The sequence below is a fragment of the Ictidomys tridecemlineatus genome, chromosome 2, assembly GCF_052094955.1.
Source record: "Ictidomys tridecemlineatus isolate mIctTri1 chromosome 2, mIctTri1.hap1, whole genome shotgun sequence".
NCBI lineage: Eukaryota > Metazoa > Chordata > Mammalia > Rodentia > Sciuridae > Ictidomys > Ictidomys tridecemlineatus.
The window spans coordinates 183,187,473-183,211,582 of NC_135478.1; the positions used below are offsets into that span (position 1 = coordinate 183,187,473).

Below are 24,110 nucleotides of genomic sequence, written 5' to 3' on the forward strand. Positions count from 1 at the left end.
CAAGTGTCACCTAGTGGCAAGAAAACAGGCTTTGGAGCCAGCATCTTTGCCTCAGGTCCCAGATTTAGCACTTGCATGCTGTGTGACAGGAATAAGTTCCATGATTTCTCTGTTCTTCTGTTTTGTTTTATCATATGTAAGTTGGAATGATGGCAGGCTTACTCTGAGGGTCATATGGTAAATGTTCATCAAGCACTTACTTGAAGCAGCTTCTGGCTCTCAGTAAGTGCAGTATCCTGGGCCTCCCAGTTGTTGACTCCACAGCTGGGGCAAGTCCCACCATGCCACGATGTACAACCGCTTCTCTTAGTGGAAGAGAACATTACTGATGTTCTTCTCTAGCAAGCATTATTCAAGATTAACAAAATAAAATCATATTAATTGTAATACCATGCCCCCCCCCCTGTCAGAAGTCTTTGCCTCCTATCTGGGAATCTCTAAGGGAAATCCTTGTGAAGTTATAGAAAGATCTTTTAGACTCTGCTAAGGTCTATTCCACCTACAATGCTGGCAAAGGGACTAGGCCCTGCTTCACAGTGGGAGGTTGCCTGACAGGAGACAACCTACCAGCTGTAGCACCCCAGGGGGAGATCCCTTTTCCTGGGAATAGGCCCCAGTATATACTGGCAGCCACAGCATATGGCAAAACAGAGGCACCAACCCAAGGCTATAGTCTGAATTCCCCCTGCACTCCACAGAGAACTTGATATTCCATCTAATAGGCATGATGCCTTCCCTTTCTATTCCACCCCACCAGGGTCCCATGGTTTTCCCTAGACCTGGGGAAATGAATGAATCATGAATCCTATCATGATTACATCTTTGGTTCATACCTGGCCCCTGCTATAGTTGAATATTTCTGCATTAGTCCAGGCATAAGGTCTTTGCTCGGCAGAGAACACAGGAAATTAAATAATCAAGGCAAATTTAGATCCTGATGGCACATTAACTGTGCTTCTCCTTTGACATATGAACACATGACATTCTATCACCCATAATTTTCAAAAAAAAGTGAATGTAAATTCATTGAAACAAAGAACAAGTAAATAAATAAAAAGCAATGGTTTGAGAGTATGATTTGTTAGCTGGAAAGTACACCATTGCTAAGAAATGCAGCCAGTGATTTCTTTGTTCCAGGATGCTATGGCAAAAATACATTAGGTCTGTGCAAACCCAGGAGCATTAAGATGCATTTGTGAACATGCTCCTCTTTTCTGTCCTTCTAATCAACTCATTTGTTAAAACTCAGTGGATGTTAATAGGAGTTTTTCCCAGTATGATAATATGATTTCAGTTTTTTGGCCACTTTAAATACATATTTAATCATTCCATCAGCTGCTATTTAAACTTCAAGAATATTATTTTAACTCTTTCCTACAATGAAAGCAGTACATCTTTTCCAGGGTATTTGGACCTTTTAAAGGTATGAAATTTAAGTAGAGGTTTACTTTGACTTGGATGCAAATCAATTTACTATTAACTTTTAGGTTACTAACTAGAGAAATCTGTTTGTAGAGACAGTGTAACATGAAGAATTTGAACAAAGCAAAAGCGAAGATTGCCTTTCAAACCCACGATAAATCTACATAATACAGAACCAATGAACAATGAATTATTGACTGATATTTTCATTTTCCTACTCACTGGCCATTGAGTAATTTTTATAGATGGTTCTCCTATCTTAATTCCGCCTCCTGTCAAAAGTGTGTCATTAGTAGAGACCCTGGGAAGATTTTCAAGGTGATGTTGAAAAGGAAGGAGAAAGGACTGGCTTTGCAAAAGAGTGGACTTCTGTTCAGACATTCTGACAACCAAGTTGCCCAAATTGTCTTATTGACCCTTCACTGCAAACCAACAAGTGATTACCTATGTGCTATCATTCTTATTTCACATTGGAAGGCCTCAGTAAAGGCCATCAAGATGCTATAGAAAATGGTTTTGAACTTGGGTTTTGTCAAAACTCAGAAGTCATGGATTAACAGTGATTTTGTTTTAGACTTTTCTATATATTTTGTTTTTGAAGGTTTACTCTCAGTGGTTTTTTAATCATTTATCAGCAACTCAGGTAGTTCTCTTTATCATAGAGTTCCTGACAGGCAGAACAGCAGGAGATCTATCTTAGCCACTTCCTCAATTGACATGATGCCAATCAAAGTCTTTAAGCTAGAGCATTGTAGTGATTCTAATCACTGGAGAGAGGTCTTTGAAAACTGAAGCAAGGGACTACTCAGAAATGTGACAACTGCTCATTGTTCCAGAGTCCCAGCTATACAAGCTGGGCATGTCGGTGCATCAAGATATGATACCACTTACCTTCATACCTGTGTCTAAATGCTTACACCATTAGTTGTGCTATTGGGCTAGTATACTAATTTCTCTAGCTGGCAGGGACCCTGGGACTGTGTTTTTCAGTGTTTTCATGGGAATGATATTTTCTGGCAAAGGAGAACATGCTTCACCCCAGGAGCTTATGGACATAAGTCAAATAGAAGCTCAAATTTAATCTTTATGAATTCTGTATTATTATTATGATCCAAAATGTGCTAATTAGAAAGAAGAGACAAAATCATGTAAGTTGGCTATGCAGAAGTTTTCAATCAACATCTGTCTGACCAGAGCCAGCAATCTTAATTACAACTGAATATGTGTGTCTTTTCAGCTTCCAGGGTAGTAACAAGGGCATTCCTATTGCACTGGCATGGATGTACCTTTCCTAAGGAACTTTTGTTTCCTTATTTATTTATACTGATGCACCACAAATATTTTATAATTGTCACCTAAATATAAAAGTACCCAGTTCTTCCCCTATTAGTAGTTAATGATCAGTAAACAAGCTTATAATATAACTCCTATTTGTTTGTTTAAATGAAATATTTACACTGAACTTTCTCATTTTGGAAAGGAAAGTCCTTAAGAATTTCACAATAAGTTGTAAAAACCAGTCTCAGCTACATGCCATAGTTCTAATGAGGTTCCCTACACAATTGTGATCTTCTATGACTATTTCTATCATTTTGTAAATTTTAGTACTATTTTATTACTTATTTTTCCAGAGCTTGGTTTTTCTCTATATTTCTATTCCTGAAACAAAAAGATGAGACGTAAGGAGAAAATTGAATGACATATTGTATCTGTAAGTGCCTGTCTTCTAGTTATGCCTCACTCCATTCAGTTTATCTACTAATTAGGACTCCTTGCTACAAGGAAAAGACAAGCAGTATTCTCTAGTTGATGGGTTGTAAAATTCAGGAAAGATTTCTGTTTTTCCTCAGGTACTTCTTATGACTTTCTGTAGAAAATATTTTATAACCTAGAAGGACATAAAGAGAGAAGAATTCAAGAATGAGAGAGGAGACATGGAAGGGCATCAGTGCCTGAGACAGCAGGAGCCAGGAGTGTGGACTTGGCTGAGAGGGCCAGCTCCATTTCTGCCCCTAATCTGTGCTGCCTGAATCTCCTTCATGATGTGGTCACTTGAGGCATTGTGACTTTCGATTGGCATATAATGAGCCTTAGTGCTAAATTAAAAAAAAAAACACAATTGATAGATGAGCGAAATATAATGATTATAAGGAAATATAAACCTTAAAGGGACAAAGGGTCTACTAGCAGGGGAGGAAGGAGGTTAGGAGGGCTGTTAAGAAAATGAAAATGAGTGGGAGAGAACTGTAAAAAAGACTAAGTGAAAGGGGAGGTAGGGGAGAAATTACAGGAAATCATAAAGAACTTTTAAAGTGCCAAATTGAACAATTACATATGTTACTAGAACAACTAACATTGTTTTAAATGTTCATTTAAAATGTATGGGTTTAAGACACAGGACATTATGCTATAAACGTAAAGGAAGTGGACATTTTAGATACTAAAGAACATAGAAATGATGTGGGGAAAAAATAGGAAAAACATCATGCTAATAATGATGTGACAGATGAACAAAACCAGAATATCCAAATTTGATATTTTTTATATCATGAATATTTTACATAAACTTTGATCTCCAACTGTTGGGTCAATTAATGGTGTAATATAAGCAAAAATTTAAATTAATATTTCTGCCTTTGAGTACCTTGCAGAATATTGCTGAAAAGTCAACATATACAATTACAAACATTAATCATAAAATAAGGCGATATATAAACACTTGCCAAATTATTAAAAAATAATTTGTGCTGTGAATGTGTAATTGACAGGTGAATAGACTCATCTCTCACCAGCTCCTCCATTTCCCTAACCACTCACAATAGAATTTTTTCTATTCCAGAGACAGCTGCTTCCTTTCACCCTGTTCTCAGGCCTGAAACCTTTATGTCACTTCCATTATCCATTAGTCCCATCACTCAGATTGTGCTTTATCTCCTGCATCTGAATCCTCCTAAATCTCCTCTCTGCCTCACCTGCTCTCTACTCTTCCTTCCTATTGGCACTGCCCTCCTGGAGGATTTCTGCATCTCTATTTTGCATGCATCACATTGCACACTCTCTCCTTCAAAGTCTCCTGCCAGAGTAGTACTTTCAAAATGCCAACCTGGTCCTATTGTATCTCTGGTTAAACTTCTTTGGTGACTTTCTTTCACCATCAGAGGGAAAAATATCTACAGGAAGCACATATACACTGATGGATATTCGAGATTTTGTCATTCATTCTAACAACTTCCCTCAAACCCCCATGCTCAAGTTTCCATGTTAGCATTTGCAGTTCCTAGTATGCCCACAACTCTTTCTACCCTCTGCTTTTGCTCATGTGTGTCTTCCTGCTAGAACATCCTCTCCTTTTGCCCTGTCCTTCTTGGGAAGTTTCAGGCTGTGCTGTGAACTGAGAATGATTCCTCCAGGTCTCAGTGCATGGTAGCTACATCGCCCTTCATTATGGTATGCATTCCATTTGGCTGTTACCTTTGCCTCCCCCTCCAAATGGCAAATAACTAAAGGGCATGGAACGTATTTTACAATTTCTGTCTCTCCAAGTACCAAACTATCTCCCAAAGGAGATAGTCAATAACTAGACTGGATGGATGGATGATTCCCCGTGGCAGAATGACTGCAACTTAAGCTAGAACTTGAGGGAAGGATAGGATGTAGGAGAAAGAAGGCGATGAAAGGAAAAAGCTTCTAACAGATTGAAGAGTGACCCAGAGGCAGAACAAGAATGTAGGTGTAATGAGGAGGTGTCTCTTTCACAAAGCTTAATTTTTCTCCCATTATGGGTTTATTTTTTTTTCATCTTGTTTGGCAACAATAATAAATGTGAATGGTCACAATTATCCTCATAACAACTATTAGAAATAGCAACTATTATATCTATTTTACAGTTCAACAATTATGTTGAGAAATTTATCCAAAGCCCCACAGTCCATAAAGGTAGCAAGAACATTTGAACATAAGTCTGATCTGTGGCCATACTACCCTGAAAGCACCTGGTCTCATCTGAACACAAGTCTGTCTGACTCCCAAGCGCATCAATGACATTGCTCTTTCACAGTGATCTGATCTGTTCATTTCAGATTCTTAAGAGTCATTCTCAGTTTGCCCTACTACCTTGTTCCTGCATTTGCAATCACAAAACACACACTGAGTTGAAGCCTCTCTCAGACTAGAGTACAGAGTAAACTTGACCGTGATGGCAAAGAGACTGAGGGAGTCTCACCACACCATAGCCCCATCTGTCTTTGACTTACCTTATTATGAATATTCAGAATATTAGCATATTCTTGAGTTTTCCAGGTGATTCTGACATATACGTCTGGTGCCCATTTTCTCATCCTTCGAATGAACAAGACTGTCATTTAAGTCTCAAATATCTGTATATCAACTGTCCCAGACTTACCTGAGGTATTTGTGTAACATTTCAAACTCTGGATTTCGGAAGCACAGGAAACTGCATATTTAGAAAAGTCCCTAGATGATTTGAAAATTAATTCATAGACTTCATTTTGGTCCCACCAAAGACACAATCAGTTTGGAGAACTAGATGATCTCTATGGTTATTTCCAGCTCCACTGTGTGTGGGTTTAAAAACCACAGCTGGTGTTGGGTAGGTGCAGAGGTTGAGTGCAAAACAGGTGATTGGCATAGTGGAGCCACCAATTCTTTTCTGCTACCCCATTTGTATAAAAATAAATAAAAAAAAATACTAGCTATTTTTCTTCGACTTTGTAGTTGAGCTCCTTCACACTCTCCATGTCCCAAGATGAGGACATTTCAACATTTTAAGCTTTATAATTAGTATGGATTGAATCTTGAGAAATCACTACCACAGTAGGGGTAAGTATATCATGAACTGTGTAAAGCCTTTCACAGGCTCTGTTAGATAATAATAGTGTTTTTCTTGTAACACAGAGACTTAGAATGCATGGTTTTCATGGTTTCTTAATTGCTTTGTGTTCCCTTTAGAAAACCAATTGCAGTGATTGAGACTTGTGATTGGTCCTGCTTTTTTCAAGCTGTGCTGAGAGAAGATTGTACCCACATAAGTACTAATTCATCAGCCAAATTTCTCCCAGATATTATTAGTAAGTGCATCATTAAAAAAAAGAGAAAAGGAAGAAAAAAAGATTTTTTTAAAGCAGAATTTATATTTTAATCCCATCTGAGGCTATGATTTAAAAGAAAATCAAGGTGATATTTAAATACAAACAGCCTCATTTCCCAAGATAATTTTACAGTCTGAAATTTGTGAGAGGAAAAAAAAATAAAGTTATTACCCCAATTTCCTAGTCAGGACTTTATTTGCCTTTCCTATGTCTTCAGGAAGTCCCCTGGCTCCAGTTAGTTGAGGTAGTTAAGACAAGATATAACTATGACCTGGTTAATGGGGCCCTGGGAAGTGGGAGCATGACAGCTATGGGAATTCGCATCTTTGAGTAAACGTTTTAGCTGCAGTTCTGTTTGTTGGAAAGAAAGATGACAGCTCTGGGAAAAACGGAAAGCCAACCTGCCCACTAGAGTGAGGGTCAAGGTATCCGGTGCCAGGCGAGGAGGGGACAGAAAAAGAAGAGGAACAAAGCAAAGAGAAAGAGGTTCCTATACTACAGAATCTTACACCTCGGATGGATTTAGTGTTTTCTATTGGGATCAAGACATGTGATGACACAGAATAGTAGAACACAGATGAGAAAGTGCGAACCTGTGGTATAAAGTTGCTCCAAATCATTCTGGGGTCAGAATCAATTCAGTGCCAAACTAGAGAATGGTTTTCTTGAAGCTATAAAAGAAAAAAAAAAAGAGTTGGATAAGCACATCATATGGCATTTCATGAGAAGCAGACAAACTGGCCACGCAGCCAGAAGGGGCCTCACCCCAGCTTCCTGTCCCAGACAGAGACCTGTGTCTAGGTTGTCCTGGCAGAAAGGGAACCCCAGCTGGAAAGGAAGACCCAGTCTGGACTGAGAACTAAGAACTGATAGGAGGCAACTGTAAAGCTTCTGGATAAAGAAGGATGAGTACAGAAAGAGAAAGCCCCCAAATAAAACAACTACCACCCAGGATAAATCCAAAAATAAAATTTTAAGATATAATAGGACAGGGCTGGGGATATGGCTCAAGTGGTGGCGAATTCACCTGGCATGCTTGAGGCCCGGGTTCAATCCTCAGCACCACATACAAACAAAGATGTTGTGCCCGCTGAAAACTAAAAAATAAATATTAAAATTCTCTCTCTCTCTCTCTCTCTCTCTCTCTCTCTCTCTCTCTCTCTCTTTAAAAAAAAGATATAAAAGGACAATTAAAAAATTCCAAGTAAACAATAGGGAAATCAGTAAATGAGGAAAGGAAAAAAACCCACAAAAAATAATGTTTTAAAAATGGAAGAATAAAGCAAGAATAGGTGACTATAAAAAGAGTTAGAAATTAAAATAGTAACTGTGAGAGTTAATTTAAAAAAACACACAGAGATGTGCTGTGTTTAGGGTTCCATGTGGTTCTAGTTAACCAGTTTACCCTGGGGCAACTTCTCTATTTTGGTTCAATTCTCAACAAAGATGAATCTTAGATACCAACGAATGCTCCAGCAGTTTCTTCTGATAGCATTCATGTATGAATGGGTTGAACGGCAGCAGCAGGCCATAGCATGGGCCAGACACAGATGATCACTGACCAAGAAGATTATTTTTAGTCTGGGCAATTTTTACCCCTTCTTCATACATCAATTCAGCCTGTGTCAGTTTCCAGTTTCATAAAGGAAGTTTTAAGTTATTCTTGTAAGAGAAAAGTTTGTTCTAACCTGTGCTGAGGTGGCCTTGTCTCTTGAAAACTACAGATTCAGGATTGAAAAGCTCTGGTCTAGGTTCCACTATACTTCCAAGTCACACAAAATATCAGCTTGAAAGATGCCTACATTGGCCTTATGTCTGCCATTAATTTTAGAGTCTCTTGTGTTTTATTACACTCAGGACCCTGACAATGTAGTGGTCAATAATTTAGAGAGTGCCAGGCTTGAAAGTATACCCCATGGTCAGTCAGATGTTAACAAGTAGATCTTCTGAAGGAGGATGAGGAGGAGTCAAATCCAAAGGAATGCAAAGAAGAATAATGGAAGGCCATGGAGAGTTAAATAAGGAGAGTTAAGTGTCCTGGAGGTTGTGGAAGTCAACCAGAAGAATAATCAAAGGACAGAGGAATTTCTTGAATGTGGGTAATGATCTGAGTAATATTGATCTGGGTTTGTTTAAAGTCACAGAGCACCTGAGCTATCTAACGAACAACATCTACCCATCATCTACAGCATTTATTGAACAGGGAACAAAATCTTTCCTGGGAAGCCAAAAGATAGTTGAGAGCAATGGTATTGTCTAAGACCATGGCCCCCAACAGCCAAGGGAGGCAGCAAGAATCTCAAGACCATTGGTTTTCAATTGTAGCTGGTAGTATAGTTCCTTGGCCATGACTAACTGGGCCTCCTGTAGCTGATGTTGACTTTTTTCCCACATAAGAAACATCTACTGCACCAAAATAGCTGCCACAATTGTCCTGCCCCACACTTGTTAAGGGAGGTGGAGGAGGTGTGAACCTGGAACACTAGTGGGATCTCAAGCCACACTAAGGTGCCTATAGAGAATCCAGGGGGTATATAAGTAGACCATAGACGGGGTAAAGGGGATTTACTGGAAAGGGCCACCATGATCCCTCAGGGATGATTGGGTCAGAGGTGCCCATCAAGCCAGTCTAGAGGCTTCAATCAGCATAAAGTTAACCAGTAGAAGAGAATAGTCTATTGAGAGTAAGATGGGAATTGGTTCCATCTTCAGAACAATATGATGGGAATTTAACTCTGTGGTTCACAGGAAAAGATATAGCGGGTCCAGGGTCCTGTTGAGTAATTAGGGGAGATAATGAGAGGGAGGCTCAGCTTTGGATCTGCAACAGACTTGCCAATGATGAAGGAAGTTTGGCTAACAGGTGCTATGATTTGGATATGGTTTTGGTATAACCTGAAGAGTTCATGTAGTGGAAGCTTGGTCCCCAGTGTAATGATGTTTAAAGGTTTTGAAACCTTTAAGACATGGGGCTTAGTAGGATGTAATTAGGTCATTGAAGATGCTGCTTTCTGAAGGGGACTAAAGTATTCTTCTGAGACCCTAATTAGTTTCCATAATAGTTAATTATTATAAAAAGATCCAAGAGTGATCCCTTCCTGATCTCTGGCTTCCTGTTTCACCATGTGACTCCTCTCGCATGCACTCCCTATTCGGATGCCATTCACCATGAGGCCCACATCAGAAGCCAAAGAAAAGGGCCCAATTTGTCTCCAAAGAAAAGGGCCCAATCAGTCTCCAAAACTCTGGGCAACATATACCTCTTTGCATATTATCCATCTCAATATTTTGTTATAGCAATGTAAAACAGACTAATATACTGGGGCATGACTGTAAAGAGGAGGCCAAGGACCAAAGGTCAGGAAGGCATTCCCAGCATAAAAGTTTGATCTTAATTGTTAAAAAAAAAAAAAAGAATAAAAGCTTAAAACTAACAGGGCAAGTTTCAAAGAAATGTAAGATAAGCAACTTGTCATACAAATTATAAACCTTATTGAAGAGCTATATAAATTTAAGAAGTGATAGTATTACAATAAATTATTTTTAAAGAGTAGAAACAGGGGAGGAGGGAGGACCTTTTCATATCATTAGTGCTGATACAAATTAGTACAACTGTCTTGGATAGAAAATGGGCAATAACTAAGAAAGTTCAAATGGATGCTTCCACCACTAAATTTTGCTATTTGCTGTCTATGCCAGCATAGAATATCTCTTTCCTATATCCATGTGGAGCTAAACACTAAGATGCTCAGAACAACTTTCTTGAAAAATTGGGGAGGGGTGGCAAACAGTCACCAGCAGAAACACAAGCAAATAAATGCCTAATATAGTCATAAAAAGGTATGCTATATCCACTTAAAATGAATTGACAATAGTTACACATTTATCAACATGAATTCATTTGAGCCAAATAAATGAATAAAAAGAAACAAAGTTACAAAATGCTATCTAACTATTAAATCAAAATAAATATATAAAATGTATCTTAAAATTATATCAAAATAAGTATATCATATTATCATTAATTCTAAATCCATATGTTGCTTATTAAGATATTAATCTCTACATGTACCAAAATAACACAAGCATGGACAAAAAGGACAAAGTCTACTACCTTCCACACAGTGATTGACATTGTCACGCCCAGAGAAGAAGGTCAGGAGGAGGTGGCACTCATCAGTCTTCTTTCACTGAAATGTTTTGTTTATTTTGAAAAATTCAAGCTAATGTGGAGAAATGTCAATGATTGTTAACTATGATAAGGTATACAAATACATATTACTCTCCATCTGTTTTGAATGTTTTGTAAGTTTTAAAACTCTTTTGAAACTTACAGCTAAAAACCTTTTACTTCTTTGATATTTTAATGTAAAGTAATAGGACCTTCCTGTGACTGATTATCACTCTTACTGTGGCAGAAGCTCCTTGCAGTAGGAAGGATGGAGACGGCTGTGAAAAAGCCAGGGAGGGCCAGAGCACACCCAGAGCAGGCAACAGGGGTTAAGTGGCATTGCCCTGTCTGTGAGCTAATGGAATCTGTGACATCTGTACTCCACACAGCTGCCTGTGCCTGGCTGAACCTGGTTTGTCTGCTGAACTTCTTGATGTAAAATTTTGGAATGGCTAAGGTTTATAGAGGGTTTTGAGCAGACAGACAATGGTCATTTTTATTTTTGAACAAGTTTCCTAAAGATTTTCCTTTGTCCTCTTTCTCCTCCTCTTCCTTCTATTCCTCCTCTTGTTTGTTTCATATATAGGATTTTGAAAAGGAATTATGATTTTAAAAGGTTTTTTTGGTAAGAATTCCAAATCATTTTCATTTATGTGTATTTCTTCACAAGATGAAAGCAGACATTACTTTTGTTTCTGCCACTCGGTTCAAGAATTCATAATACTAAAGTACTTTGCTATCTCTGGGACAAAATTTGATTAAAATGTGTACTTGTTCTGGTTGTAGAGTTAATTATAATAATGATATCAGCTGTATCAGTGACTTCCACTAGACTTGAGTTGAGCAGGGGGATAAAAGATTCACTTTCTCTTTTGTTTGACAATTGGTTCTTTTATTGCTGCTTCAGTATTTTCTCATTGTTCTTTTTTCCCCTTTAATTTTTATTGTGAGAAAACACATGTGACATAAAATTTAGCATTTTAACCATTTCTGAGTGTACACATTTCAGTAATTTCTCATTGCTCTTTTGTGGTAGTAGTGGTGCTGGTAATGGGCATTGGCATTGACAGTGTGTGTTGTTTCTGATCTGGGAGTAAGGGGCCTCTTAAAAAGGTAGAGAGAGAGAAGTAACAACAAAGAAACAAAAAACCCTCCGAACTCTAGAAGAGATCAACAGGAAAAAAAGGATGTTGTAGCTTGAGATAATGGATAAATCTATGAATTTCTAATGACAAAATGGAGCCATTGTATTTTCTACCTCAAAGATGATTCTATGAATTGAATTGCCAGGACCCTTTCTGAGTTGTAACATAGATAACTTCTGAGTTTTCTTCTTCATCAGAAGAATCTGTTTACCCTCATAACAGAAAAAGATAAAATGTTTGCTCTCCTCTGTATTTTGTACTTTTCTTATTCCTGAATGAAAAAACATTCAGAGATCTTTTTTTATTTCAAAGCATACCAATAACCCCATAAATTTTATTTTTATATTATCTTAAGAAAACGTTTGGGATTATTCTTGGATTAGTCTTATGTTATTGAATGCCTAGGGAATATTGAAGAGAAAAGATGCTTTCTTGCCCCCAACTCCAAGAAAAATCATAGAATAAAGAAAGCGAACTGGGTACTGGGGTTGTGGCTCAGTGGTAGAGTGCTTTCCTAGCATGTGTGAAGCACTGGGTTTGATTCTCAGCAACCCCATATAAATAAATAATACAATAAAGGTCCATGACAACAACAACAAGAAATTTTTTTTTTAAAGAAGAAAGAAAGGGAACTGGAGAAAGGAGGAATTCCCGGGGTAGACCCATCAATGGAATGTGTGCATAATTTATCAGCTAAAGAGGGAAACTTTTGAGAATGAAAGGGGATGCTAATAAGAATCACCTGTACAACAGGTATAAACTAGCACTGTCCTGAGAAAACTGGGGCAGATGATCATCCTGCTCATTAAAGATCACTCAAACAATTCTAAAATTTATATGTATCTCTAAAAGACCCTGAATAGCCAATGTAATCTTCAGCAAAAAGAAGAAAGCTAGAGACATCATACTATCTGACTTCAAAATATACTATAAAGCTTTAGTAACCCAAACAGCATGATACTGGCATAAAAATAGACACATAGAGCAATGGAGTGAAAAAGAGATCCAGAAATAAATCCCTGCATTTACAACAAATTTTTTTTCAACCATGGTGCCGAACCCACACGGGAAATGATAGTCTCTTCAATAAATAGTATTGGAAAAACTGGATATCCACATGCAGAAGAATAAAATTAGACCTTTATCTCACATCATGCACAAAAATCAATTCAAAATGGATTAAAGACTTAAAAATACCTGAAACTAATTAAGTCCTAGAAGAAAACATAAGACAAATGCTTCAAGACATTGGAATTGTCAATGATTTTTTTTGGACAAAAAGCATAGGAAACAATAGCAAAACTAGGCAAATGGGATTGTATCAAATTAAAAAGATTCTGCACAACAAAGGAAACAATCCATAGAGTGAAAAGACAACCTAATTAATGGGAGAAAATATTTGCAAACTATGCATCTTATAAAGCATTAATATTCAAAATACATATGAGCTCAAACAACTCATTAGTAAGAAAAAATGAACCAGTAACCAGGGTTTATTATCCTAAGCTCTTTATTAATTAGGGCTTATTATTATTTGTAAGGAGTTGATATCCAAAGTATTTAAAGAGTTCAAAAGATCCAATAGTAAGAAAATAAAGAAATCAGGGCAAAGAGCCTGAATGGACAGTTCTCAAAAGAAGACATACATATGGCCAAAAGATATACTAAAAGTGCTCAGTACTACTAATCATTAGGGAAATGCAAGTTAAAACCACAGCGAGACATCATTTCACTTCTTTTAGACTATTATCAAAAAGACAAAAGATAACAAGCTCTGGATGTAGAGATTAGGGAACTCTTGCACACTATTGGTGGAAATATGACTTAGTGCAGCCACCAGAGAAAACACTATGAAGATTACTCAACAAATTAAAAACAGGACTACAAAATGATGCAGTAATCTTGGCACTGGGTATATATCCAAAGGAAATGGAACTTGTTTATAGAAAAGCTATTTGCATTCTCTTATTTATTACAGCACAATATGCAAGATTAGTAATCAACCTAATATTCAATGAATAAAAACATAAAGAAAATATGATTCTTGGGCTGGGATTGTGGCTCGGTGGTAGAGTGCTTGCCTAGCACGTGTGAGGAGCTGGGGTCGATCCTCAGCACTGCATAAAAATAAACAAATAAAATAAAGGTATTGTGCCCAACTATATCTAAAAATATACTTTAAAAAAGAAAAATATGGTTCATATATACAATAGAATACATCCATTCACAAAAGGGAATTAAATCCTCTTATTTATGAAAATCTGGATGGATCTGGAGGAAATTATGTTAAATGCATTTGATTTAACAATGAAAAAGACCAACACTGCATGATCTCACTCATATATGGAATCTAAAAAAAGTTAATCTCTCATAGAAGTAGAGAAGACTGGGGTGGTTGTTGTAGGGGGGTTGAGACAATGTTGCTCAAAAGATAGGAGGAATAAGGTCAATAGATCTATTGTGCAATATATTGGCTACTGTTAATAACATGCTGTATTTTTGAAAAATGTTATTACAGCATAAGTAAAGTGATCTCATCACAGAAATGATAGTAATGTGAGGTAATGCATATGTTATTTAGCTATATTTAGCCATTCCACTACACACACACACACACACACACACACACACACATCTACATAAAGAAATATACTTCAAAACATCATGGACATAATGAATGCATAGAATTTATGTGTTAATTTAAAAAATAAAAAATAGAGTACTCCCAGGTAACTCTGCTTTCCTCCTTTCTTAGACATTCAGTTTCCTTCAGATATGGAAAAATGGAGTAATTCCCACAATTGTAGGATGATGTAAATACAGTGCTTTAGCCAGATGCCATTATGGTCTCATAGAACTTATATGTAAAGACATGAAATGTGCACCTATGCCTGAGGGAAGCTCTACAGACAGGCATAAATCTGAGCTGCATGTTGAAAGATGGACACATTTTCCAGATGGGTTATATAAATCTAGATATTCAGCTTGGGAAGAAGGGTACTACCTGGAAGCAAGATTCTGGACCCAGAATTAAAGATGAGAGGGAAGACTAGATAAGCATGTAGCCCCGTGCTTCTCAAACTTTAACATAGACAAAAATCACATGGGGAATTGACATGCTGATCTTGGTTCCATACTTGTAGGAAAGGGCCCGATACTCTGTATTTGTCAAGCTCCTGGATCAGGCTGATGTTGCTGATTCATGAACCACATAAGCATTACTCAAGGTACCTAGTGAGCAATAAGTGTTGATTCTGGGATGGTGAGATAAGGTTTTACAGGAAGAGCAGAGATTTCACTCCTGTGCTGACAAAAGCCAAGAAGGGAAGAGAATGTATGAAGTGGCGTGGTGCTGCTCTGTAAAACTGGAGAACACTGCCAGCCTCTCAGGAGTAAGCTCTCCTTGGGTCAGGAGAATTGTCACCATGGAAGAAGATGATCTCGGTGTTAACTGAATCTCTCCATTTCTAAAAAGAAGCCATAAATTCACCTTATTCTTAATATAAAATCTACTGGTTTGTAAATACATACACACATATACAAATAAAACATTCTGAGTCAAACAAATATAATTTTCTTGCTATATTTACAACTACTTTATCCAAGTAGTAAGAAAAGGTCAAAGGGTTTAGAATATGGGCAGAAACCAGCAGAAGCTAGCATAGAAGGGAATCTGAAGGTTTACTGTATAGTTGAACATTTGAGTTAGAGTTCGAAGTTTGCATGACAAAGAGCAGGAATCAGAACCCAAGTATAAAAAAAGGTGTGTAAAGAACTCAAAAAGCTAAACAACAAAAAAATAAAAAGAAAAGAAAACCCAATCAATAAATAGGCCAAGGACCTGAACAGACACTTCTCAGAAGATGATATACAGTCAATCAACAAATATATGAAAAAAAATGTTCATCATCGCTAGCAATTAGAGAAATGCAAAGTAAATCAAAACTAATATTTCATCTCACTTCAGTCAGAATGGCTGCTATTAGGAATACAAACAACAATAAGTGTTGACGAGGATGAGGGGGGAAGGTACATTAATACACTGCTGGTGGGACTGCAAATTGGTTCAGCCAATATGGAAAGCAGTATGGAGATTCCTTGGAAAATTGGGAATGGAACCACCATTTGACCCAACTATCCCTCTCTTCAGTATATTTCCAAAGGACTTAAAAACAGCATACTACAGGGACACAGCCACATCCATGTTTATTTTATAGCAGCACGATTCACAATAGTTAAACTGTGGAACCAACCTAGATACCCTTCAATAGATGAATGGATTAAAAAATATGGCATATATACACAATGGAATATTACTCAGCAATAAAAGAGAATAAAATCGTGGCATTTGCCAGTAAATGGATGAAGTTAGAGAAGACAATGCTAAGTGAAGTTAGTCAATCCCAAAAACCCAAATGCTGAATGTTTTCTCTGATATAAAGAGGCTGATTCATAGTGGTAGTTGGATGGGGAGCATGATAGGAATAGAGGAACTCTAGATAGGGCAGAGGGGTGGGAGGGGAAGAGAAGGGGCATGGGGTTAAAAATGATGGTGGAATGTGATGGACATCATTATTCAAAGTACATGCATGAAGACACTAATTGGTGTGAATATACTTTGTATGCAACCAGAGATCTGAAAAATTCATGCTTTATATTTGTAATAAAAATTGTAATGCATTCTGTTGTCATATGTAAGTAAAAAATTAATAAAAATATAAGCATAGGAAAATAAAAGAAGGCTCCTTAGAAATAGAGTGTTGGTGTTGATAAGTATTGATATAAGTCTTGTTAGAGTAGAGAAGACTGAATGCAAGATGAGGATTTTGAATTGTTTTCAAAAATAACTGAAAGTCACAGACTATGTTTTTATGTCAGCTCTGTGCTAGCTAAAATCTAAAGTAGTCCAGGATAGCTAATAATTTAATGATTTTAATTTTGCTTTTTATTCTGTCATTAAGCTGTCCCATCACAGCATTTGAGGACTTCCTTGCTGAAGGAAACGCAGGTTGACATGAAGTTTCAACCCCTATTGTAGAGGTTATATGTGGGATCAGAATTAGCTAGTCTTATGTGTTCTGTTTATTTCTCTGATATTATGGCAAACCTGTAGAGACTGGTGTTCCAGAGAGTGAGTGGTATGGTCAGTCCTTAATCTGGCTGTATGTAAGGGAATGACAAAGTCAAAATGGATCCTTGCAGAATGATCCCATTTCAGAACAGCATTGCTCAGGGTGCAGGAATTGGATGGAGGTGGAGGTTCAGATTTAATACATAAAATAACAGGGGAATAACTACTTATTATTAATAATACTTATTATTAATAACTACTTATTAGTAGTACCAGGGGGCTGGTTCATTGTAATGAGGGAGCAAGACAGTAAAAGGGTCAATTTTATCTTTGAAATCCAAGTTCTTTGCAAGTATGATAGAAAACAAAGTTGTAAGAACCAATTTTGGGTTATCTATGAGTTCTCATTACAAGAAAATGCACAGCCTTTCTTCTACACAGGCATTTAAAATCAAACTAGCATTCACAAATTCTTTTAAGAGCATCTTAGGAAGACACAGTCAAGGCTCAGTGTTGCTTTGCTGTTTTATTGTTTGTCAAGACGATAGACGCTGACTCTGTAAGAAACTGTCAACATCAAAACACTTTTATTCTTTCTTTAAAAAGATAGCACAATAAAGAAATGACACAATCCTGGCTTATTAAGAATCTCTTAGAAACCCACTGGAAGTGTAGGAATGTTGGGGGGGATTAACACCAAGCCCAAAGGACTCAGACTGAGGTAGGTGAAACAGAGGGCATCAGAGCTAGAAATTGTATAAGCTTTAAATAAAAGACCTTGTTAAACCCATGTAACATTTTTTTTTTGTAAATTTTTCAAATGCAACTCAGAATTTTCAGAGAGCAAGCAGTGTAAGAGCAAAACAAAGCCATATAATAGATATCAGCTTTTATGGATCCCTTAGTACATTCCAAGTGATTGTTTATCAAAATTATATAAGTCAAACATGATGATGAATTTTAACCACTTCTTATCAGTGCCCTAAAACAGAAACGTACAGTTATATACCAACCAAAGCAACCGATTCTATTAAGTCACATTCCTGTTGAGTCTCTCTAGGATGATGGGTGTCTTTCTCAAAAAGCAGAATAGAAAGTTCTTTGCCTCTAGGTTCATGTCACTTAGAAGATGGTTTCAGGCTTATCCATATCACCATTCATTATCATTGTTCTTCCTTTGAGATCAAGTACAGCAAAAAATTTCCCTAGGATGTTTTCCCTCTTTTAGTTAGAAAGGGCGAGGGGTACGGGTACATCAGTCCTACCTGAGCATGAACCAGGCATGCAATTAAGAGGCAGGTGTCCTGCCCCAAGGGAAAGGGTATTACATGGCTATTGCTCAGCAGTATTGAGAATGCATTTTAGAGGCCAAAGGAAGGTGAGTACAAATATCCAAATGCACAAACATGAACCCAGAAAATTAACCAGATGGTGTTCTGTTCTGATGGAAAAATGAAAGAAATGAGGGTTATTTTTTCTGTCTTTATTTTTTCATGTATATTAAATGCTGTCCCTTGAAACCCCTAAAAATTATTTTCTGGTAACTCTAAGATGCAGAGATCTTCCGAGAGTCTTACTTTTTCTGTGATTTGGCAAATGTGGTTTTGGTTTGAATGATGATTTCTCCAGGCTGGTGATTTCATTTTGGGTTTTGCCTCTGTTCTTTCCAGGAAGCAGAATGTGCCTACGTACTCTTCGTTGTAGCCATATTTTGGATCACAGAAGCTCTACCTCTGTCAGTCACAGCTTTGCTGCCTGGTTTAATGTTCCCCATGTTTGGGATCATGCGTTCTACACACGTAAGTTCTTCTGCAAATGTTGTCATGATTAGATTCCTTATTTTGTGCTTTTTTTTTTTTTTTTTAGAAAAGTTGCTTTTAAAGGGAGCAGTAATTCTGTTGATAAAGTTTCCCTGTAAGTCCCTTCAAACTTCCAGTTGTTCCTTTCCTCTGGGATTCTGCCTATGTGTCCCTCCCTAGGGAACAAACATAAGTTTCAAATTCTGGAATCACATGTATCTGTAGGAAAATTGTAAGTCTCATCTTCTCTTTAGGACATCTATTCTTGGCGCCTCCCTCCCAACAAAAGGGGAGACTCATTCACATCCTGCAGGAGTTAGTTGTTCTATTCACCAGAATTTGGTCTCACCGTGTTGGAGAATAATTTTTGTTTTTAATGAAGAGAAAGCTTCCTCATTTTCTTTCTCTGAAAACTGCCATTTCAAAAGATAAAGGCAAATCAACTTTCATGTGTATTTATTTCTATTTTGTTCTTGCTGAGAAGAGTTTACTCATGCTGAGAGCTGTTTCTTACCTTTATACAATCTAAGGGTACCCATCTGAAGAAAATGGATTCAGTTTTGCATTAAAAGCATGAATCGCACTGAAACCAGAACATCTATCTCCATGCTGTCTTCTGACACCCAGAAAACAACTGTGTAAACCACAGCTGAGGGGCTGAGGATATAGCTCAGTTGGTTAAGAGCTTGCCTCGCTTGTACAAGGCCCTGGGTTCAATCTCAGAACCACAAAAATAAAATAAAATAATAAAAATAAACCACAGCTGAAACATTCTCAGGTAAAAGGTCAAGTTCAAGTTGCCAGTCAGTGCAATTTATCACCTTTGGACTTTTGTCTTCTTCCTGGGTTCAACACTGCTCTCTTGAGGCAAGCTTGTGTTTAATGTGGGTGAAGATTTTTTTTTTTTTTTAACTAACCCTGATTACAGTTTTTCTGGAGAGACAATCTGTTCCCTTCTTGATTGATTGATTGATTCCCTTCTTGTCATTCTTCTCCATTTTCGACTCCAAACCATTTTGCATTTCTGATCCTTCCTGCTCTTCTTTTCCTACTGTGTTTCTTCCTCCTTCTAACCACGGCTCTTTTCTTTCTAATTAACATTGGTTAGGAGGACAGCATGGCTAGGACTGTACTTCAGTTTCTCTTATCCCCATATTGACATTCTGCTACCATAGAATCAGATAAAAAAAAAATGAGTGTCTTAAATGTTCCAATGTGCTGCCTCTTTGTGGTATTCAAGGGCCACAGACTTCAAACTTACAGGTACCAATATTAGTTATATCTCTGTAGCTGAGGAAACCTGCCCAAGAGTCCTTTATCACCAAAGATGCCAGCCAGCCTCATACTAACTTAACAGTCCCAGAATCTTAGATCTGGGAGAGAATTCTGGATCCACTATCACCTGTGGCAGGGATCTCTTCCACAATATCTCTTATAGATCCTTCAGTTTTTAAAAGTTATCTGAGTCATGGGCCTCAACTAACCCATATCACTTTTAATAATCATATCATTTTTAAATAATTTTAACTTTGAAACAATTTCGCTTTATTGATCTCAAGTCTGAAATTTAGTCACTTTCATTTGTTAAATTATGTACCATCTAAGAGTCTACAAATAAACCTTATCTTTTGTTTGCATGACAATATTGCTTAGATTTTTAAAATTAATATGATTTCCTCTATACATTCCACCTCTAGTCTTTAAGATTTCTAGACCACAACTTCCATCCTCAAATTGAACACCCCCAACTAAATCACCACCATCATTTTATTTCCCAGAACTAACTCTAGTTTGTCAACCATACTTCAGACTTAAATTAGTCAATAAATGTGAAGTTTTTACAAAATAAGTGTTCACTATATATTTGCAAATATTTAGATACTGGAGAAAAAAATGAATAGATCACTCTGAAAACATTCAGATTGCTGTAAAAGTAAATTATCATCTCCACTCTGATATTTCAGCCTAAGTTTGTTTTAAACTTTATGTGACTTTCTGTACCTAGAAAGCTTAACAGTGATCAAAACAGTTAGGAATTTTAGTGGAGAAGGCAGTTTTTCAGTCTTGTGATCCTTTATCAAGACAGGTCAATGACGTTAATTCATTAATAGTTGACCAAAGCTTCAGGGTATTCTGGGAAGAGCTAGAGATTAAGTTTAAAGGCCTTAGCTTAAAACTCAATATTTGTTCTAATTACTGTACAATCCTTAACATGTCATTTTAATCATCTAAAAGTGGGACATGATAAAGCAACACAACTCCACCATTTTTGTAACATATGTGAAACAATGATACCCCATGGTTGTATCAGTCTCAACAGTTGTTGTAAATTGATGGGAAACAATGATACAAACAATATCATGAGCATTATTAACAATTTTAATATTCAGTTTTGAGAGTATTGAACTATCATTGCATCCTATTTCAGCATCTTTGAATATCAAACCTGTCATTGAATAGGACAATGTGTCATTAATGTCCTCCTCTAAGTTCAGAATCCTAAATACCTCTCTCTTTGGCCACCATAGTTCTAACCCTAGTTTACCGATTTAGCAAGCCAATGTTAAACACTTATATCTCATTGAGCACATCACTCTAGTTGAAGAATATCGACCAATACTGAACTCTTCTCATATCTGTTGAATTAAACCTGAAATTCAAAGCATTTGTGGTGTGCCCAATTTGATATTCCATAAGAAGTATCAATATTATTATTATTATTGAAAATACGTTTATAGATAAATTGTATATATAAATGTGAAATATGTACACATTTGTATATGTAAATATGAGTAATGATATACATATAAATGTTATGTTACATATTTACTTAGTAAATATTTATGTGGTAGAAATTTCCAGCCACTTGGAAAAAACATCAACAAGTAGAAACAGACAAAAGATCCCTAACTTTTTAGGGGGACAAAAAGAAAAACAAGATATCTGATTAATAGATGAATTAAACATTGAGTTAGAAAGATAGTTAATGCTAAGTAAAAATGCAAAATATTACTGAAGAACAGAGGGAATAGCCGTTTTATATTGGCTGGGGTGGATCTCATGGAGATGGTGACACTGGACAAAGATTTACAGGAGATGAAGAAGTTAGCCATTTGAGTATCTGGAGAAAGACCACTGCAGAAGGGGGGACATCCAGGGCAAAGGGCTTCAGGCAGGTCAAGTCTGCAGTATGACTGGAGCAGAATGAGTAAAGGTAGGAATGAGAGAAGATGTCAAGGAGGTAATGTGAGGAGGGACTGGACCAAATAGGGCCAAAGGAAGTCATTGTTAGGTTTTTACCTCTTAATGAAGTGAAACCTTCAGGGGAGTTTGAGAGAAAAATGACATGATTACTCAGACTTTGATTTTTTTCCTCATATTTATTATTGTTGCATAATAATTACACATAATGTGGGATTTATTGTTAAATATTCATACATGCACACAATAATTTGGCCATTGTCATTTCTCAGTATTTCCCTTTCCCTCCTCTCACCCTTCCCTCTGGTCCCTTTTCTCTCTTCTACTTATCTCCCTTCAGTGTTCATGAGATCCCCCATCTTCCTTTTTCCTTTTTCCTCAGTAGCTTTCACCTCTGAGTGAAAACATACAACCCTTGACTTTCTGAGTTTAGTTTGTTTCACTTAACATAATGTTCTTAAGTTCCATTCGGTTTCTTGCAAATGGCAAAATTTCATTCTTCTTTATGGTTGAATAAAACTCCATTGTGTATATGCACCACATTTTCTTAACTAATTCATCCATTGACAGACACCTAGTCTGGTTTCATAGTTTGGCAATTGTGTGAGTTGTGCCGCTATAAACTTGGGTATGCATGTATGGCTAGGATATAACAACCTAAATTCTTTAAAGTTAATGAGGAGTGATATATCTGGGTCGTATTGGTGTTTCTATTCCCAGTCTTTTTTTAAATATCTTTATTTATTTTTATGTGGTTCTGAGTATCGAACCCAGCACCTCATACATGTGAGGCAGGTGCTCTACCACTGAGCTATAGCCACAGCCCTATTCCCAGTCTTCTGAGGAAAATGAATACTGATTTCCATAGTGGTTGTACTAATATATATATTCCCTCCAAAATGTGTAAGTGTTCCTTTTTTTCCTACATCTTCTTTAGCATTTATTATTGTTTGTATTCTTGATGACTGCCATTCTGACTGGAGCTAATTTCATTGTAGGTTTCATTTGCATTTCCTTAATAACTAACCATGTTGAACATTTTTTTTTTCATATATTTGTTGGCCACGTGTATTTATTCTTTTGTTAGTTCATTTGCCCACTGATTAATTGGGCTCTTTGGTTTTTAGTGTTATAGTTGTTGAGTTCTTTATGTATTCTAGACATTAATCCTCTATCAGAAAAGTAGCTAGCAGCCAGCTACACCTGTAATCTTGGAGGCTCAGCAGGCTGAGGCCTGATGATATGATAGGATTATATCATCCTGATCACAAGTTTAAAGCCAGCTTTAAGCAAGTTAATAATGCCCTGAGCAACATCATAGCAAAACCCAGTCTCAAGATAAAAATAAAACAAACAAAAAGGGCTGGGGATGTGAGTTACTGATTAAGTGACCCTGGGTTCAATCCCTATATCAAAAGAAGAGTAGCTAGCAAAGATTTTCTCCCACATTTCTTTACATTTTCAATTGTTTTCTTTGCTATGCAGAAGCTTTTTAATTTGATGCCATCCCATTTCTCAATTTTTGATATTATTTCCTGAGCTTTAGGAGTTCTCTTGAAAAAGTTATTACCTGTACCTATATATTGGAGTGTTGACCTTACATTTTCTTCCAAGAGTTATACAGTTTCTGTTCTAATTTCTAGGTGTTTGATCAATATTGAGTCGATTTTTGTGCAGGGTGAGAGATGAGGATTTAGTGTCATTCTACGTATGGATAACAGTTTTCCAAGCACCATTTGTTAAAAGTGCTGCCTTTTTTTGTAGAGTATGATTTTGGCCCTATTGTCTAGGTTCAGATGATTGTAACTGTAGAGTTTCTTTTTGTGTCTTCTATTCTGTTCTATCGGTCAATGTGTTTGTTTTATAACACTACCATGAAGTTTTTGTTACTTTAGGTCTATAGTGAAATTTGAAGTAAGGTATTGTGATATCTCTAGCATTGATTTTTTTTTTTTTTGCTTAGAATTGCTTTGGTTATTCTGGGACTTTTATACTTTCCAATGAATTTTAGGACTTTTTTTTTTCTAGTTCTGTGAGGAATGTTTGGTACATTGGTAGGGATTGCATTGAATCTGTATGTTGCTTTTGGCAGTATAGCCATATAAACAATATTAATCCTGCCTATCTATGAACATTGGAGGTTTTTCCATCTTCTTGTGTCTTTTTCTATTTCATTCTTCAAACTTTTCACCT

The 24,110-nt window shown here is 36.8% G+C and overlaps 1 protein-coding gene across 1 annotated transcript in view; it reads left to right on the plus strand.

Annotated features, from left to right (window-relative positions):
* The window catches only part of Slc13a1 (solute carrier family 13 member 1), a 91,857-nt gene that overhangs the window by 844 nt on the left and 66,903 nt on the right, over nucleotides 1-24,110 (plus strand). The window contains exon 2 of the mRNA XM_040291609.2: nucleotides 18,588-18,716. Within this exon, the coding sequence (XP_040147543.1) occupies nucleotides 18,588-18,716 (129 nt within the window). The remainder of the gene's footprint in view (nucleotides 1-18,587; nucleotides 18,717-24,110) is intronic.